We start from the raw sequence: 21,217 nt of genomic DNA on the forward strand, positions 1-21,217 counted from the left end.
CTTGAGATTTTATATACTGTATATCTTGCATGAGTATAATACATCAGAGACAGGCTCCTCCAGTCATAATTATTAACCAAATCATGACAGGATCAAACGTCCTAACTGGACGACATACCTTTGTTGTTATAACAGAAAGGGAGTCGGTGAATACTAGGTCGAAGCAGTTACCAAACCTGTGAGTACCCTTGCATATTTGCTAACAGCCTGATTCAGATGCAAAGCCCAAAGTTCTTAAGCCTAGGCAATCAGTAGGAGAAACAGAATTTAACCATTCCCTATGATGAGCATTGAAATCACCAACAAGCGCAATAGAAGCCTGACTTTTATCTCAGTCATAATGATAAAACATTCAAATATTGAACCATCCAAGTCTGGATTCCAATAGATGGAAGACAAATAGAATTGGTTATGCCTGCCACAAACTTTTATGTCCTAAATCTCATGACATCCACATTCGTAAGAGAACTTATGAGAAGCAGGGTACTCAGTCCTAATACACACAGCCATTCCCCTTGATCAAGGAATACCATCCCTTTTCAAAATGAATGGTTTCTTAAAACCTGGAATAAGTAGTTTCTAACCATAGTAGAATATCATACTGTATGGAGGCAAATGTAAGATATCTAATACTGGCACGCAAACCATGAAAATCACAATACATTAGACAACACTGAAGTCTCGGGCACAGTGGTCCAGGATTTTGTAAAGTATTTCTGTTGTATTGAAATGGTCATATAATTTTCATGGTCATCTCAATAATGATAACCAAATAAAAACAAATTTTAACCCTTTAACCCCCAGGCTATTTGGAAATTTCCAACCCTTTACCCCCAGGGGGTTATTTTTTCCCCAGCACATTTTGCAGTATATTTATTTTAAATTGCTCTAACAACCTTAATTTTTGTCATAGAGAGGTCAGGTTGGTCTCATTCTCTTGGAAAATGCCTGAATTTTTTCAAAAAATTATCAAAAATATGAAAAAAAATAATTTTTATAGCATTTTTTTGCAAGGACGTACCGGTACGTCCATGGGGGTAAAGGGATGGCTTTTGTGAAACGTACCAGTACGTCCTTTGGGGGTAAAAGGGTTAAGCTATTAACACCAAGTAATATTTGCTTAAATAGTTACATTATGTATATAATGATGATATTTTATTCATGATACCATTCAATAAAGAACTATATTTACCAAATAAAAAAGAGAAGAATACAGTCTGGATATCTGAAACAGGACCTTACCTGTGAACATTCATCAATCACTGTTACATCTAAATGTTCCTGAGGGAGGTGACGAAGCGGACCATCTTTACCACAGCTAGTGAGTGTAGCTAAAATAACATCAGCCGTTGTCAAGATTTGCTTTGTCAACCTTGTTTCTCTGAAAATTAAACAGATAAAACCATCATCAAACTTGAAGAAAACTGGTAATTGAATTTTCAAGCCTGTTGATGAAAATATTATGATGAAATAAATACAGTTTAATCTTATCATTTTATTCCAGGGTCGAGAAGATCTTGTTTAAAAGGTTATATCTATATGACTCTAAGCTAAGTGATTGAAATAATGATGAGTGTCAACACATTTGTAAACCATTTTAAGTTACTTACCTTTCTCTTAATTCTTTTCTAAAAAACTTTATTTCATTTCTTATGTGAAATCTCCTTCCTTTCTCCTTAGTAGTCTTTAATTTATTCAGGTGCTCACTGATATCCTTGTGTATGTCCTTTAGAAGTTCTGCTTCTTCACTGAAAAATAAATAGAGGGATTTATCTTTTTGTAATAACTAAAGAACTGTTCAGCTTTAACCCTTTTACCCCCAAAGGACGGACTGGTACGTTTCACAAAACCCATCCCTTTACCCCCATGGATGTACCGGTACGTCTTCGCAAAAAACTGCTATTTAAATTTTTTTTTTGCATATTTTTGATAATTTTTTCAGAAACTTCATGCATTTTCCAAGAGAATGAGACCAACCTGACCTCTCTATGATGAAAATTAAGGCTGTTAGAGAAATTTAAATAAATTATATTGCAAAATGTGCTTGAAAAAAAAAATAACCCCTGGGGGTAAAGGGTTAGAAAGTTCCAAATAGCCTGGGGGGAAAAGGGTTAAAATAAACATCATCATACTAGAACCTCAACAGGTTACAGCCAACTCCACTATAGTAGAATTTGTTTTACAGTGACCTGGCTCCGAGTGGCATTTGGTCATCACCCATAATTCCAAATCTACAGACGTAATACTTCAGGAAGGAGAGACCATTTGTCTGGAAGAGTCTTGTTTCCTGTGCTCAACTGATCTCCTAAGATGTTTGATCTTCCTGGTATAAGCTTTGGAGCCTTTGTAGTTGGTTGGGACAGACTGAGTCAGTTATCAAAATATGGGGAAGTGCCTTGGTATATGTATGTATGTATATATTTACTGTAGCACAAATATGGTCATAAGAGCAGATTATGTAATATGTTGCCAAAGAACTAGAAAGATGGCCAAGATGATAGTGTGGAATAGTTTAGGTCTACCAATAGCCTTAATTTTATAACTATTATATATATCAATGCACAATCAATCTTATACAGTAAATATGTAGTTGAACATTTATTAGAAAAAGACAATTTTAATATTTTATGTGTGAGAGAGACGCGGCTATATCCTTATATGAATGATGCATATATTAATATTCCCTCTTATCAACTTTATCGAGATGATCATGGCCGAGGAGATGGAGTTTGCATATATGTCAAAGATTATTTAAAGGTAAATGTAATAAATAATTGCATTGAAAAACAGGAGGGTATTGAAGCTGAATGGCTATCAGTACAACATCGTAAATTACCATAAATTATCTTAGGTTGTATCTATCGTCACCCAAAAGCAAATGCTTCATATTTTAATTATATTTCTGATTTTAACGATGACTTGCTCAAAAAAGACAACTAAATGAATAAAGTTGTGAATAACTTAAAGTTACACCATCTCATTACAAAACCAACCAGAGTAACTTCAGACTTGGCAACGTTGACTGATTTAATAATTACTAATAGTAAGAAATGGTAATTGAATCGGACACTATTCCAAGACCAGTAGGCGACCACGAAGCTATCATTGTTACTTTAAATTTAAGTAAACCTAAGAAACAGCCGATTCATAAAACTTTCCGATGCCCCGAGAATTATTCTCAAGAAAGTACAGTACTGTATCTGTATTTTGATGATGAAAGAAACACTCACCTTAGATGGTATTCTAAAAAGTGATAATGTAAGTTCTCAATTACAAATTTTAACGAACGTTTTAATCAAATGTATTGACAAATGTGCTCCAATAGTAACAAAAGTAATCACCCGCCCCTCTAAACCCTGGATAACAAATAACATCAAACAAAATATAATAGTAATACTTGCAAAACGATATCAAGAAGGATAGGAATAATATAATCTTGAGAAATAATTTTAAAGAGAAAAAGAAGGAAGTAAGAATTGAAATAGATAATAGTAAAAAACAACACTACAGGAATGAACTTAAAAGTACAGTAATAAAAATAACTTACGTACTTCTTTGAAAAAAGTGTGTTCAATTCTGCCCAATAATACTAACAAAGAATCTCAAATAGAAAATGAAGATTTAACTGACAAGGCAGAGAAATTTAATGAGTATTTTGCAAATGTAGGAAAAAAGACATATGAAAGAACGCAAGAAGTACTAGCCAGATATAATACGAGCACAAACCGACGAACTTAATACATTCACAAACAATCAGTTATGTTCTTTTAAACTGTTAATTGTTGACTGCGATACTGTCATTCTTGTCATTAGTTCTCTCAAAGAGTCAAATGCGTACGGATCTGATGGCATACCGCTACGTTTTATAAAAGATACTTTACATATAATTTCATTTTACATTACTATAATTATCAATATATCTATCGTAACTAATGTATACCCAGAAATATAGAAAAATCCCCATGTTGTTCCTTATCTTAAAAGCGGAGATAGAGACAAAATTTCTAATTACAGGCCAATTTCTCTACTCCCGGTGTTATCTAAAATATTAGAAAAGTCGTAGCAAATCAGTTAACTGAATACTTAGAAGGTAATCACCTTATTTTTAAGAGTTTGAATGCCATAATGGTTTTCAAACCAACCTATCTTTGAGTTAATCATAATCTTAATTCATGATTCACATGTCAATATAAGACTTCTAGACCTCTATAAAATCAACATCATTGGTAATAATGATACCATAAATTTCTCATATTTACACTGAAACTATTTTAGCAGTCATCTTGATACAGTATTGGCCTTCCTAATAGCTTTTGAGCATATCACCATTCATATTTGTAATCAGCCAAACAAAATGAAAAAGATGAGACCTCACCCACACTTACATACGCAAAAACCCCATGGAACGCATTTTTTTAACACTTGCCTCCAGACTGGTAGGAAATCATACAGAAAGAGGATAGATGAAGATCTAGGCCAGATTAAAATTCAGGCAAAAAACAGGACAAGAAGGAAGAGAACAAATTGAATGCATTTGACATCTAACCTCACATGAGACACTGACTTAACATAGTTAACAGTGATGTCAATGAATAAGTACAAATACAACTGCACTGCATTGTAAACATACTTTACTTTACTTACCAGTTATGCAAAATTGCATCAAGTGTGTATTTTTGTGTAAGTGATGTAACTCGAGCTGGATGACCAATACGAACAACACGTACACCAGCTGTAGCAAGTCGTTCAACCAAATTATCTACTGCCAAATTGGAAGGGGCACATGCAAGTACCTAGAAAATACAAAATTTTTTCAAGTTATGATACTTAATAGTAAAAAAAAGAAATACTTTTTATATAAACAAATCATTCTCATAAGTACCCAAAATGTAAAACAACATATCAATAATGACTAATACTGCACTGTATTGTTAAAATACACTGTTAACCATTACTTATTCCCAAATGCTGCTTCTTAGCAATTCTAGTTTATAAGACTGTAAATCTTATTAGGGCATTGAGGTAAAACCATTACTAAACTGAGGTAAGTTAATTAAATAAAACAAAGTCTTTCAATACATTCTTTCAGTTTCTGTACCCCTTCTAAATTAGTAATCTATAGGATTACGTTTCAACTATTATTTTTTATATTCAACTCGGTTGTAAACATGTAACCCCTCTTGAGAAACATATACAGGCCCATGTAGACTGTGGAAGGTGTTTCCCGTTTCTTGGAACACATGTGAGCATCTCGTCTTTCCTTTTATTTTGCAAAGCAGCTGTACTATAAGAGTTGTTATATAGAAAGGTCAGATTTTAATGTTCCATGTTGGATTTGAGACGATGTTTGCACCATGTCCAATCATGCGTACAAATTGCAGCATTGGTAGTGATAGAGCCTATTGTAGGTCAGTGTTGTGAAAGGTGCTGCTTAAATTTTACTTATGATGGAGCATGTCTTCTCTTATCATCACAGAAGCTTTTGCAAGATGGACCGCTTCACCGTACTTGGATTCTTGTGAAATGATTGAGCCTACATAATTTTCAAAAGCTAGCAGATCATCTAGCCCCTTGCGATGAGCTTGCAGCTTGGGAATGTGAAAAAGCAACTGGTCCTTGAGTCGAGTAGAATGCAAAACTATCAACTGTTAATCATAAACTTAAATAGGACAGGAGATTGTCTGATACTAAAAAGGCAGTTACTACTGACAGTTATTTACTAATGTATCAATAAACAACCATTCACAATTTTGGCTTGTATCTTCAATATAAAATAAGTGGGTTAGCCAAAAGGGACAATTGACGTATGCATGTCTTTGAATTACCAGTAAATAGTACTGAGGTAACCACTGACCTTATTACTTCCCATAAGGTTTATCACACAACTTGCCTGAAGGAATTGGACAGAGGCACTCAATTATGATTGATGGTTTGTACAGAAATACTGTAGTTGAGTTTAATACATACATACATACATATACCAAGGCACTTTCCCCAATTAGGGGGGTAGCCGACATCAACAAATGAAACAAAAACAAAAAGGGGACCTCTACTCTCTACGTTCCTCCAGTGCCAATGTTATCCCTGCGTGTCGTAAGAGGCGACTAAAAAGGACGGGACGAGGGGGCTGGGAACCCCCTCTCCTGTATCTACATCCTGTGAGACATCGACAAAGAGTTGAGTTTAATAATGCTATAAAATCTTCTTGTTTCATAATTAGCTTGAATAGCCTGAACTAGTCATCCAAACCATGTAATTTGTTAGGTGGGTAAACAACCTTGAAGAGAAGTATTAGATTCTACTTGTGATACTTCCACAAAAGCCAAAAAAGATCTACCAACTTTCTATTGAGACATGAAGACGGAAGTGGCACGAACAGAGGAAGGAAGGAAGAGGAAAAAGAATGCTCTACATCTTTCACCAGTAGTAGAATATGTCCTGTTGTGGAAAACAGATCCAGAATATAAATCTAAGCACCCTTGAGCTCAACAATGTCTCTAAAGTAAAAATTTTCAAAAGATCATTGACATTGACACATACTTGCTCTTAGCATGGTTGAAATATCAACATACCTCTTAAAGGAAACAAAAGCGAAATGGGCCGTAATCTCATGTACAGTTACTCATAACTAGAAGGCTTTCTCTTCAAACACAAATGAGTACACTAGCAGTATACCAAACCACAGTTATAAGGACATCACAATATTGGAGACACAATTACTTTGCTGTGTCGCTGCAAGAAAGAGCCTTGGTGTTATAGGTCCTGAACTAATCTCAAAAAGCACTCATAGGGCTAAGGAGGGCATCCCCTGCACTGTCAGAAACTTTGGCTTGTTTTTCATTAGGGAATTCAGATATGGAGGTTGGGTGCAAACTAATGTGTTAGTGGTAATGTATCCAACTAGAATGATGGTTCTACAAGGTGATGACATAGTAATGACGTCACTCACAGAAGATGAATTTAAGCAACTGAGGTACTGTAACGAGTTCTAGCGAGCATGAATTAAGTTCCCCTTATACAAACAGAGACCATACTTTGCATGCTAATACACTGGCCCTAGAGTATAGGAGACAATATTATACTGGTACTTATGTCGTACTGGATTCTCTGTTCTAGCCTTTCACAAAAAAGAGTTTGGAGAGCATGCAACTCCTCCCCAAAAATAAGGTTTTCCTTCATAAAAAAGCCTTTTTTCATTAACAAATAAGGAAGTTACTTGGACCCATCACTTATTAGGGTAATTGTCTACAAATATACATTAAAATCACGTAAATAACTAAAACAACACGGGAGATGATTTTTGATGACTATAGCAGTCAGGGATGATGCGAAATGAACGAGAGATGCGGGCTTTGAGAACTCCCAAGCGCTTGACCACCTAGTGCTAGCACTGTAAGTGTGCTCGTATCTCAATGCAAAAATTTGCTCGGCGGCTTGCTTGTATCTTGGAATGCTCGTATGTCAAGGTATTACTATACAGTAGTATGAAAAGTATTGGGGTGAGACACACGATATTACATTCCTATACTCACTATGGTACCCATCAACAACTACTCTCTGCAAGCTATTGCTTAAAAATTCAATATATGATGCTAGGATAAGACCCACTTATTCCCATCCGCTTGAATTAAAAACAAAAGGCTCATGATTAATACATTCAAAGGCAGAGCTAAAATCAAGACCAATCACTCAAACTTCCTGATCACAATCAAGAGATTTCTGAACAGCATTGGAAATTGTAAGAAGGGTATCACATGCTCAAAGACCTTTGCAAAAGCCAAACTCCAAATCATAGAAGAGATAATTACCTTTAGCATATGTATGTAGACATTTTGCCTAAAGACATTCAAAAACTTTAAATAATGTGGTAATTATGGATATCATTATTATCATTATTTGCTAAGCTACAACCCTAGTTTGAAAAGCAGGGTGCTATAAGGCCAGGGGCTCCAACAGGAAAAATAGGTCAGTGAGGAAAGGAAACAAGGCAAAACAGAAAATATTAAGAACAATAACATTAACATGAATATTTCCTAAATAAACTACAAAACAGGAGGAAGAGAAATCAGTGGGGCTAGAACAAACACTTTTACCCAATAGAGCGACATAACTATTCTTCCAACAAGTGCAAAAAGAACCTCTTTTTGCTAACTTCTAGAAAATATCAGACAACTTAGGACCTATGAAATCAGCCGTCTTTATGAGAAAAAAAGAAAAAATGTAATTCGATTTTATGCCTCCTTAAGCATCAAGGGCCAGTAAGAGTGTTTTAATTTCACATGACCAAAAGGGTAAATACGTCTCCCTGTGGAACCGCCGTCAAGAACAAACAGCGCAAACACTCTAGAACGAAAAATAGAAATAGGATTTGTCAGCGAAAACAAACGCCCAAGGAAGTACTCCAAAACAGCACCGCAGCAGAAATCACACTGTTGGTTGTTCCACCTGCCAGGTGGGTAGGACTTACCTTCCACACGACAGACAACTATATTTACTTCATTAAACGGATTTTGATGTAGGAAAAATCTATTTTTGGGTGAGATAGCCATGTCGTCCAGATGGAAGTTCGTTCCGGCAGCTTTCTACTGTATAATATTTCTGTGAGTGATATTACAAGAGAATTACTGTCACGTATCACGGGGTTTTAACCCCCGGAACAACTATCCTAAGATATTGTGTATAATCAGGGACGTATCCGTAGATAAGCATAGATATCTGCACCCCAAAGACTTAACCCAGTCTAGGAATCTAAGGAGGAGGATAGGTGAGGAGCTGTTACATATCCTCTCCCTTCATAATACTACTCGTCTCCATTCCAGCTTCATTGAAATCATACTCCTATTAAAAGATGATGGTTTGTATTTATGTAGGAACAAATAATAATCATTACCTTGAGCAGATCAATTACCTTTTAGAAAATCATACCAATTAACTCTCTTGATAAGAAGATCCAGGGATAATTATTCTTCTGTTGTACTTACCTTCGATTTCATCTTGATGTGCTGTCTAATAACCTCTATCAATGTAGTGGTTTTTCCAGTCCCTGGGGGACCATGTATTATGGCCAAATCATTTCGCCTAAGGGCAAAACTAACAGCTTCTTGCTGAGAGTCATCAAGCTTTTCTGTAAAGTTTAGAAAGATTATAACATAAAATTTCTAAATATTTTATAAGACGTTTTCACTGAATTATTACAAGTGCAAGCTTCAATTGCATAAATAAAAATTGAAATAATAATTCTATCGTATCAAATAAACACTTTGTTCAGCAGCAAAATAAATAGTAATAAAATACTGTTACATCTTTGCATAATATTTCATGGTAACTTATCACGTTCATGCTGACAGTCTACATAATTACATTTCATCTAAGCTTTACATTGCTGAAAATTGCCAGAATAAGTTCAATTTCCAGTTGTATTATTGTCTAATAAAACAGCCTTACAACAATTAGTGTTGATTTCTATATATAAAATAAAATCTTGAGATGAATAGGCCTACTAAAAATACAATTATGAAGTTGATTATTTTTCAAAACTCGACATGTTAGTTGAAACTTGTGTTCAGTAGTTTATATTCATTTCGATTAGTATAAAAACGTTCAGTACATAATTCCACTTTCTCAATAACAATGGAGGCAGCAGTCCCTGTAAAGATTGAAAATCTAAGAGGCAGATCTTCCTCTCCATACCGCTCTACGATTAAGACTTACTTCACTCTGGATTACCTTACAGTGCTCCTTTTTCTGCTTTTTAGTACTAAGAGCAGTGTGGTGCTGGTATTATGCAGGCTTGCCCTGGTCGTGAAGGTCCGTCATGTGGCACCTTCATGATTCAGATCGAGGTTGATCGCATCCCCTTTGCCCAAACTACCGTGGTAAGCAGAGTCTTTGAATCCCCTTGTGACTTTTGTAAAGTGGCCATCCTCCCAGTATGAGACATATCGTGCTTATTGTAAGAAATGAGCTAGAGGGGATTGTTCCCTTTCTTCATCTTCTTCGTTAGACAGCATGAAGCGTAAAACACATCCTTCGACACACGATATTCCCCTCCCGGTTGCTTCTTTTCTAGAGTTACCAGTGATTCCAGTAACTAAGGATTGCAGCCAAGATATTCTAACATTGCATATTAGTGATACTTTTGTTAATGTGTTATTGCTTGTAGGGCCTAGAGATCATGAATCGCTGACTGAGTTTGATCCGCTGGATACAGCTTCTGTAATGCCTGTGCGTGATTCAATTCCTGTGTCATTATTGCCATATTACTCTGATCTGAATAGATCTCCCTCACCTCCTATTAGTTCACTTAGTGGTGAACCCTTTATGACAGAGTTCCAGCGGTAGAATGACTTTTCCCTTTTGGAGGTGTTTCTGTTGAAATCGTGAGAAGTTTCCCCTCTTTCTCACTCGAGAATGCCACACTGTTGAGTAGAGACTGCCATTTCCCCACATACTATCTTTCCCCCTTCTTGTACATACGAGTCTGGCTTGTCTGTACAGCCAGCGGTCCTCGGCATCGTTCTCCTTGTAAGAATTCTCCGGGCTTGTCCCTGAATTCTCTGGGCTCGTCCCTGAATTCTCCAGGCTCGTCCCAGAATTCTCCCTTGACCTATTCTGATGTTATGCGTACATCCTCAGGAGTGTCCACGACACACACATTACAGGTTTGACTAATTCCCTTCCAAACAGACGTTTTGGAAGCTAAGGTCACTGCTGTATCTACTAACACTTCGACTCCTCGCATGTCAACTACATGTATCACGGTACAGTACCTCCACGTACTCAACCAGAGGTGTCTGTACACGGTGCCATTAGTGTGCGCGATGACATCACAGAACGCGCCACCATGAGCATAACACTGGGCATACTGTACTGACTATGATACCATTTCACCATACCCTAGAGACACACGACCTGATCTTACAATTTCCCGAGCATGTAGATGTGTGGATGTTATCACTGTTTATGCCTAATCTGAGTCAAATCCAGTTGGCCACCAAGTAGCCCCTACCTCTCAAGCACAGACTCATTTGGATTCTAATGAAAAAAGGCCACCAGAGGGGTACAGTGACCAGGAACTAGCAAATAATTTTCTGGTATTCTTTAAAATCAAAATGAAAAACATAACTAGGTCATTTGCAAATATTCAACATCAGATTAATGCTTCACCAGATACACAGATAAAATTAACAAAATTCAACAACAGAACACATGATGATATCACCAGGATTATCAAGAGCAAAAACTCTAACTGTATGATCGATCCAATGCCAATATCTGAAGTAACTGAAGAAAGAAACTTTTCTAGTCTAACTGATATAATTATGAGAATAGCAAATGCAAGCATTGATGAATGTACCCTAAGTTTCCCAAATCTGAGAAAATGGCTATTATCACACCGGTTCTGAAAAGTCCTCTAGATTATCAAGAATTAAACTCATATACAGTAGACTTATTTTGAATCTACCCTTTGCTTCAAAAGTGCTAGAATACATAATTCTTGAACAACTAGTTAGTCACTTAAAAGAAATATAAGCTTTGCCAGACAGCAAGTCTGCTTACAGAAAATCATACTCTATGGAGACAGCCATTTGTTCTGTTGTAAATGATATGTTGTAAATGATGGATGAAAATAAATATGGCATTTCAATATTACTTGATCTTAGTGCTGCTTTTGATACAGCTGTGGATGAACTGCTATTAATGATCTACTGTCCATCGGTATTGAAGATCAAGCTTTTGAATACCTCAAAGACTACTTGGTTGGCAGAAATTACTGTGTGCAAATTGGAAACTCTTATTCGTCCTATGAACCTTTAAACCGAGGGGTGCCTCAGGGAGTGTACTGGGTGCAATCTTATTCTGTATTTATACTATTGGTCTATCAAAAATACTACAAAGGCATGGTGTGAAGTTCAAACTATTTGCAGATGATACACAATTTTACTTGGCCATGAATGATATACATGACACTACTGAAACTCTAAACCAAATTCTTGACAGTGTTAGGGAATGGATGAGAATCAAACAACTAAAATTAAATGAAAATAAAACTGCGTCTATGGTGGTGGGGAAGAAAAACAGCATAAAAAACTTTGGCGATATTCAAACAAACATAAAAAAAGACTGTCCCGATATCTAATAAAGGTCGTGACTGTAACTTGTCTTTCGATGTCCAAATAAATAATGTAGTAAAAATGTTATTTTCATTAGTAAAATAAATTTTTGAATATACTTACCCGATAATCATGTAGCTGTCAACTCCGTTGCCCGACAGAATTCTACGGGAGGGATACGCCAGCTATCACTATACTAGAAGGGGGTGTACTCACAAGCGCCACCTGTGGCCAGGTACTACAGTACTTGTTGTTGACGCCACCTCACTTTTTCCTCGGTCCACTGGTTCTCTATGGGGAGGAAGGGTGGGTCAATTAAATCATGATTATCGGGTAAGTATATTCAAAAATTTATTTTACTAATGAAAATAACATTTTTCAATATTAAACTTACCCGATAATCATGTAGCTGATTCACACCCAGGGGGGTGGGTGAAAAACCAGTGTACAAGACTAAAGGATAGCTAAGTATCCCGTATTTCATATAATCAGTTATCCACAATAACAATGAAATAATAAGTACCTGGTAAGGAAGTCGACTTGAACCGTTACTCTGCCTTTAATAAGATCGTCTTCCTTACTGAGCGCAGCGTTCCTCTTGGAAGGCTGAATCAACTCAAAGGTGCTAAAGTATCAAGGGCTGCAACCCATACTAAAGGACCTCATCACAACCTTTAACCTCGGCGCTTCTCAAGAAAGAATTGACCACCCGCCAAATCAACAAGGATGTGGAAGGCTTCTTAGCCGACCGTACAACCCATAAAAAGTATTCAAGAGAAAGGTTAAAAGGTTATGGGATTATGGGAATGTAGTGGCTGAGCCCTCGCCTACTACTGCATTCGTTGCTACGAATGGTCCCAGGGTGTAGCAGTACTCATAAAGAGACTGGACATCTTTGAGATAGAATGATGCGAACACTGACTTGCTTCTCCAATAGGTTGCATCCATAACACTCTGCAGAGAATGGCTCTGTTTGAAGGCCACAGAAGTAGCCACAGCTCCCACTTCATGTGTCCTTACCTTCAGCAAAGTAAGGTCTTCTTCCTTCAGATGAGAATGTGTTTCTCTAATCAGAAGCCTGAATAGTAAGAAACTGAGTTCTTAGAACTTGGAAAAGAAGGTTTCTTGATAGCACACTATAAGGCTTCTGATAGTCCTCGTAAAGGTTAAGACCTTTTTAGAAAGTACCTAAGAGCTCTAACTGGGCAAAGTACTCTCTCCAGTTCATTCCCCACCAAGTTGGACAGGCTTGGGATCTCGAACGACTTAGGCCAAGGACGTGAAGGAAGCTCGTTTAGCAAAAACCGAGCTGCAAGGAACATGTAGCCGTTTCAGATGTGAAAACAATGATCCTGCTGAAGGCGTGGATCTCACTTACTCTTTTAGCTGTTGTCAAGCACACGAGGAAAAGAGTTTTTTAACGTGAGGTCCTAAAAAGAGGCTGATTGGAGAGGTTCAAATCTTGATGACATAAGGAACCTTAGGACCACGTCTAGATTCCAGCCTGGAGTGGACAACCGACGTTCCTTTGAGGTCTCAAAAGACCTAGGGAGGTCCTGTAGATCTTTGTTGGTGGAAAGATCCAAGCCTCTGTGGCGGAAAACCGCTGCCAACATACTTCTGTAACCCTTGATCGTAGGAGCTGAAAGGGATCTTACTTTCCTTAGATATAACAGGAAGTCAGCAATCTGGGTTACAGTGGTACTGGTTGAGGAAACTGCATTGGTCTTGTACCAGCTACGGAAGACTTCCCCTTGAGACTGATAGATTCCGAGAGTGGATGTTCTCCTTGCTTTGGCAATCGCTCTGGCTGCCTCCTTCGAAAAGCCCCTAGCTCTAGAGAGTCTTTCGAAAGTCTGAAGGCAGTCAGACGAAGAGCGTGGAGGATTGGGTGTACCTTCTTTACGTGAGGTAGACGTAGAAGGTTCACTCCTAGAGGAAGAGTCCTGGGAATGTCGACCAGCCATTGCAGTACCTCTAAGAACCATTCTCTCGCGGGCCAGAGCGGAGCCAACCAACGTCAGCCGTGTCCCTTGCGAGAGGAGAACTTCTGAAGTACCCTGTTGACAATCTTGAACGGCGGGAATGCATACAGGTCGAGATGGAACCAATCCAGCAGAAAAGCATCCACGTGAACTGCTGCTGGGTCTGGAATCGGAGAACAATACAACAGGAGTCTCTAGGTTATCGAGGTAGCGAACAGATCTATGGTTGGCTGACCCCACAGGGCCCAAAGTCTGCTGCAAACATTCTTGTGAAGGGTCCACTCTGTGGGGATGACCTGACCCTTGCGGCTGAGGTGATCTGCCATGACATTCATACCGCCCTGAATGAACCTCGTTACCAGCGTGAGCTTTCGATCTTTAGACCAGATGAGGAGGTCCCTTGCGATCTAGAACAACTTCCACGAAAAAGTCCCTCCCTGCTTGAAGATGTAAGCCAGGGCTGTGGTGTTGTTAGAGTCCACCTCCACCACTTTGTTAAGCTGGAGGGACTTGAAGTTTATCAAGGCCAGAATAACCGCCAACAACTCCTTGCAATTGATGTGAAGTGTCCTTTGCTCCTGATTCCATGTTCCCGAGCATTCTTATCCGTCCAAAGTCGCACCCCAGCCCGTGTCTGATGCGTCCGAGAGGAGACGGCGGTCGGGTTTCTGAACAGCCAAAGGTAGACTTCCTTGAGAAGAAAGCTGTTCTTACACCACGCGAGAGAAGACCTCCTCTCTTCGGAAACAGGAACTGAGACCGTCTCTAGCGTCATGTCCTTTATCCAGTGAGCAGCTAGATGATACTGAAGGGGGGGGAGGTGGAGTCTCCTTAACACGATGAACAGGGCCAGCGATGAAAGTGTCCCTGTTAGACTCATCCACTACCTGACTGAGCATCGGTTCCTTCTCAGCATGCTCTGGATGCATTCTAGGGCTTGGAAGATCCTTGGGGCCGACGGAAAAGCCCGAAAAGCTCGACTCTGAAGATCCATACCCAGGGAGACAATGGTCTGGGATGGGACGAGCTGAGACTCCTCAAAATTGACCAGGAGGCCCAGTTCCTTGGTCAGATCCATAGTCCATTTGAGAATCTCCAGACAGCGACGACTTGTGGGAGCTCTTAAAAGCCAGTCGTCTGACGGAGCCGGACACAAGATCATGGTACTGCTGCACAGTCTGTGAACTGTCAACCATGGGGAAGCGAGGAAGTACAGTGACAACCCGAAGCTGTCTAGACTGTCTGGGTCGTACAGACAACTCCTTATCGGGTTGCTAAGGTTGCCGCACTGCGTCACAACAAGTCACTCCTGCTGGTTGTTGAACGTCTTCCCAGTGACACACTGACTCCGTAAACAAAAAATCCTCTAACAAGGACTAAGTTTGGACTGCATGTCTTGCAACACAGCTCAAGGACTAAGGGAGCAGGTGTGGTAACAGACGGGATTAGCGACTGAAGTGGGACCATTACCTTCCCTGGAAGCATGTTATGCTTAAATAAAAGTCCATAGGAGGCTACGCAGCTAAAGGCTCCTCTCCAAATGACAGAGTCCTCAAGGGAATATCAGAAGGAGGGAGAAAAGCACTTTCTCATCTACAGGGACCATATCCGAGAAAAGCTAAGTTCTCTCAGTGAGGGTTACACTGTGCAAACGTAGCAGACTAGAAGGCAACGTTAAGAAACTGCTTGACAGTCTAGTGAGTTGGCAACAACCAAAGATGTGTGACTGAGAAGCATGCGGTAAGGAATGCAGAGCATGTTGTATGCAGAGCATGCTGTAAGCAGAGCATGCTGTATGCAGAGCATGCTGTATGTAGAGCATGCTGTAAGGTAGGCAGAGCGTGTTGCATGGCGTGTAACATTTCTCAGAAATTCCATGACCAGTGCTAGAGTGAGTAATATCGCATTACCGTCCATTGAAAGTGCACGTGCCGAGGGAATTGATTTAGACTGTTTTGTTGATGAATTTGATAGCCGGCATGATAATCGTAGAATTAAGCTACACTAAATGTACTATAATCTACTTCACCTCAGGAAAGGGAAACTCGCCCTGTTGGCAACACTGCATTACTACATGCATGCTTGCAAGGGGTTTAATATCAACATAATATTACCTTACATTCATAACTCATGATTCATTTTGTTTAGAAGATATTTTTGCCATATTTGCGATTTGTTAAAAATATATTGCAAGGAATACATATATATTTTTATATAAGTAATACAAATAACCTCCATTATCATAATGTTTGTGTAGGCATACATGTATATGATTACAAATGCAAGTTATGAAAGTAATGAGGTGTTATTATTGTCATTTGTTATTCCCAAGTTGAATGGGAAGAAGTTCAAGTTGAGGAAAAAAGTGGCAGATGCATGCGTTGAGGTGGCTGACTCATAGCATGAGGTTGTTGCCTCAAGAGTTGCGCTTGCTGTAAGGGTTGCGGATGCACAGTAGCAGGTTCCTGAGGAACGAGTTAAGGTTCCTGAGGTGTGAGCTGCGAGAGTTGAGGTAGTGGCTGCGCAGAACGCAGTAATTGTCTCGCGAGTTGAGGTTCCTGAGGCGCAAGGCTAAGGTGTTGAGGCTCTCGCCTTGAGGAGGGTTGAGGTCGCTGCAGCGAGAGCTGAGGAGTCTGCCTCATGGATGGGAGAGGTTGTTGTACCTCAAGAGAGTGTTGCCTCACTGGTGGAACCGCAAGTGGAAGCGGAGGAAGTAAGGTATAAGCTTCTTGTTCCCATTGCTGAGGTTGCCTTAAGGAAGGCGGAGGTAGCTGCACACCGCTGAAAACTGGCAACTCAGTACGTGGTAAGGTAGCCTGAGGAACCTCAACTTCGTACGCCTGGCAGACTGGACTGCGGTGAGGCGGAGCTCTCGCAGGAGGAGGCGGAGGTTGCTGCACACCGCTGGTAACTGGCAACTCAGAACGCGGTAAGGTAGCCTGAGGAACCTCAACTTCGTACGCCTGGCAGACTGGACTGCGGAGAGGCGGAGCGTTCGCAGGAGGAGGTGTAACCTTCTCAGCCTGAAACTCACGCATTAAGACCGCAAGCTGCGACTGCATGGACTGCAGCAAAGTCGTCTTGGGATCAACAGACGATAAGGTCTGTTGAGGCAAAGCCTTAATAGAAGATGAGGTCTGTTGAGGCATCGCCTTACCTCTCTTAGGAGGTGAGCAGTCACCTGATGACTGAGGAGAGTCAGAGCTAACCCAATGACTGCATCCGGGTTGTTGAACTCTAACTTCGTACGTCTGGCATAGGTCTGGACTTTACGTTTAAGAGGTCTTGAGACCTGAGACCAGCGTTTTCTCCCCGAAATTTCTTCTGCAGACGAGCAAAATAAGGGCTCAATCGTCTGCGGGTGGGAGTGACGGTCTCTGTAAGACACGCCCGCAACCACCGAGGATACTTCTGTGCGCCGATCAAGGCCTGCCGAACCCTTTTGCCCTTCGACATTGCTTCTCCCCTGGGCTTGGGAGCTTGCAAGAGGTCCCGGACTGGGAGGACGACTGGCACGCACAGAAGTACCCTCACGCACAACACTGACACACTTTGCGCTAATCACTTATCACTTTTGATTTTCTGTTTGCACTTATTTCACTGAACTCGAAACTTTAAGTGGTTTGTACCTGAAACACGCAATTCTATCCTTTCTCAAAAGTTAGTAATTGCGAAAACAGAATTACAATGTAACAGAAAAATCTAATGAAAGATAAATAATTCAGTGGCTGGAAAGAGACTAAACACTAGATCACTCTAGAAACGTTTACCTTCTTCCCCTAAAGAGACTAGGGAGAAGAGCAAAAACGATAACAACGTAACTCGCTTGAACGAAACGTTTATCCTCCTCTTTCTCCCTCCGTCTCTATCTCTCTCTCTCTCTCTCTCTCTTGACTTAGAACCTGAGAGAAGAGCCCAATCATATATATTGTTAAAACATATTATTGTTAAAGGAAAAAACTGAAATATTTCCCAAAATGAAAAGTTCCTTTATTAGAATTAAAACCATTAAGTTAAGAAAGAATGAACAAAACGCTAGACACGGTTACTCTTACTGCAACGTGACACCGTGAAAATTCTCTCTCTATCGTAACGATAGAGCGCAAGTTGAACGTTCTGAACGTCAACAACTGCAGAGACAAAACAAAACGTTAGTTCAACTTTGAAAACAGTACGAGACTATCAAAGAAATTCTTTCAAAAACATTAAAATAGCATAATATGTTAACAGGTAAAACCGAAATGACGGGCTCAATGTTAATTAACTTCGGTACCAAGAAAAGACCGCCTACTATTAGGAAAGGTCGAATATAAACAAATATAAAAATTAATTTTAATAAGTTTATAATAAAAGTAAGTTAATCGAAGAGGCCTATAAAGGGCGGAGAGATATAAAATAAATCTATAACAAAATTAAGAAAGAGAGTCTATACTCTCTTAGACACCAACACTTCCGTCTAAGGGAAGGGTCGGCCATTTAAAAGTGAAAGAGAGTTCATACTCTCTTCGTCACCATAATAATTAAATTAATTCCAAAAGCTAGCTAAGCTAACATAGAAGTTTCCAGTATAGCGAATAGCTGCAAATTTTAGAGAAATACTTCACCAAACCGTGAACAATACTCCAAAATCATAAGCGTATCCAAGAACGTCTTGCCGGAAGCACGACAGAGGAAAAAGTGAGGTGGCGTCAACAACAAGTACTGTAGTACCTGGCCACAGGTGGCGCTTGTGAGTACACCCCCTTCTAGTATAGTGATAGCTGGCGTATCCCTCCCGTAGAATTCTGTCGGGCAACGGAGTTGACAGCTACATGATTATCGGGTAAGTTTAATATTGAAAAACTGCTGGTTATCATCTCAAATCATTGCTTTTATAAAAATGTACCTGGATGAATGTTCAGTAAAGAAACTTGTGATAAACTGTATTATTACCAGGATTGACTATTGTAATTCCATCTGCTACACTTTACCTAAAGTACACCTTAAGTAATTACAAAACATAATAAACAGAGGAGTAAGACTGATGAGTCTTTTGACAGTGACGATTTAACAGTAAATAAACAATACATGATATGAAACGTTAAATACTTTGAACGAACAAGGTAAAACGACAGTGGAGGTCCTGTAGAGAGTGGGGTTCCCCTGCTGTATGGGACTGGAAAAGCAGCCATCAAAGTAAGTAAGTAAGTAAAAGGATCACTCCTATACTAATTGATATACACTGGTTACCCATATTACAAAGATTGTTAACAAATACACTGAAAATCATGAAAATAACGCAACCACAACACAGGAGACGTGTACAGAAGTCGACGACCACATGAACTGAATGAGTGATGCAGGCTCAGAGCAATCCCAAATTGGAGCGCTAGGCCATCTAGCATTATTGTCTATAAGCATGCCTGCATCTCAATTTTATGCTCGTATCTGAATGCAAAATCTTGCTCGGAGGCTAGCTTATATCCCTGAATGCTCATATGTCAAGGTATTACTGTAATTTCCAAGCCAGTTAAATTATAATTCACTTCTATTTTTCATTGTGAATTATTACTTCTTATTAGTTTCTGCTGTTAAGGATCATAAATCCTTCAATAATTTATATTACAAACCTTTAAAAAGAAGTGTACGGTAAACTTTACATGTAATTTCCATTACAGTACTGTACACTTCTCAAGGGAAAATTTTTTTTAGAATACAACCATTTTAGTTTCCAAGCTTACTTTAAGTATGAATTAAACTCATAAACCATGGTACAACTGTACCACTTCCCTTCTGGTTTTAAACAATACAAGGATGTAACTGTGATTTTGCAAAACATGAAATTTTGAGAATATCATGAGTAATGGTTTTGGTGAAGTAACTAACATAATATCAACATACCATTGAAGAGCGCAAGATTTCCATTGGATTGCAACAGCTGTTCAGGAAGGGAAGGAGCGATTGAATTTGGTGTTTCTTCCTTGAACAATACAGATACTAGGTGTGAAGACCGCCCAACGGCAAGTTTTCCAAGTTCCTCAAGGCCAACTTTGATTCTTTGATACGTCACCTAGAAAATATATAAACCATGAAGAGTGATAATAAAGTATTTTACCTATTTAAGACCAAGATCTAAAATTAGAAAATAATCTATAAAATCCAATAATACTTCAAAAATCTATATCTAAGGCCATAATAGTCTACAACAACATTTTTACATATCTAATTAACTTCTTATCGTTAATCCCTATCTCGTCACAATACTACACCATTACTTTCTTCAGTACTTTATACAGTGCATCTATTCTTATCCAATACACCCAATATAAAAGTCAGTAGTAATGAAATACATATACTGTAATATATCATATAAATAACAATGAGTATCTCTATTTCTCTCTCTCTCTTTCAAAGGTATCATACCATACATACTCGTAAATATAATAGAAGAAACTAAAGTCTTTTTCCTTATTAAGTTGCAATTGAATACTAATGTATACACGACTGTCTTATACTGTACTTTGCTTGAATCTATGTTCGATCGTAGGCCAAGGATTGAAACACGGCATTCAATTTTGTCAGATGAGCGCTAGTTTTAGTAGACAACATTATCTAAAAAATCATGATTTTAAAAAAAATTAATTGTGCTTTAATAAAGTATTTTTGTACTTTTGCTTTCAATTTCAGGTGCATTTCAACAATCAACAATTGCCAATTTTTTTTTTACATTTGGTTGTGATCGTCTGATCTCAAGCTGACGCTACTGTATCGAGACTATGCGTACATACAGATAACAAAGAGTATCGTTTATATAATTTCTCAACTTATTGAAAACATCTTCATGATGAATATTATACATCAGCACCAATATTTAATAGCCTATTATAGTTTTCATACAGTCTGTTTATAGCTAGTGTTATTAGCTATCACTTGGACATATGAAAATATCTCTCTCTCTCTCTCTCTCTCTCTCTCTCTCTCTCTCTCTCTCTCTCTCTCTCTCTCTCTCTCTCTCTCTCATTAACAATGTCCTCCAAGCTTTGAAGACATCCTATTCTGGTGAATGAAGGTTTTTATATGCTTAGGAACAAATATAAATCCTTTTATTTTTGCTTCAAACAGAAAAAAGGCAAAATATAT

General features: G+C 38.7%; 1 protein-coding gene across 1 annotated transcript in view; it reads right to left on the reverse strand.

The window, feature by feature from the left end:
* LOC137658407 (DNA-binding protein SMUBP-2-like) overlaps positions 1-21,217 on the reverse strand; it is a 157,011-nt gene that overhangs the window by 115,376 nt on the left and 20,418 nt on the right. The window contains exons 5-9 of the mRNA XM_068393094.1: positions 19,979-20,147; positions 8,982-9,124; positions 4,645-4,793; positions 1,611-1,748; positions 1,243-1,381 (exon numbers count right to left, since the gene is read on the reverse strand). Of these exons, the coding sequence (XP_068249195.1) occupies positions 1,243-1,381; positions 1,611-1,748; positions 4,645-4,793; positions 8,982-9,124; positions 19,979-20,147 (738 nt within the window). The remainder of the gene's footprint in view (positions 1-1,242; positions 1,382-1,610; positions 1,749-4,644; positions 4,794-8,981; positions 9,125-19,978; positions 20,148-21,217) is intronic.

Source organism: Palaemon carinicauda, chromosome 19 (genome assembly GCF_036898095.1).
Source record: "Palaemon carinicauda isolate YSFRI2023 chromosome 19, ASM3689809v2, whole genome shotgun sequence".
In the NCBI taxonomy this organism is placed as follows: Eukaryota; Metazoa; Arthropoda; class Malacostraca; order Decapoda; family Palaemonidae; genus Palaemon; species Palaemon carinicauda.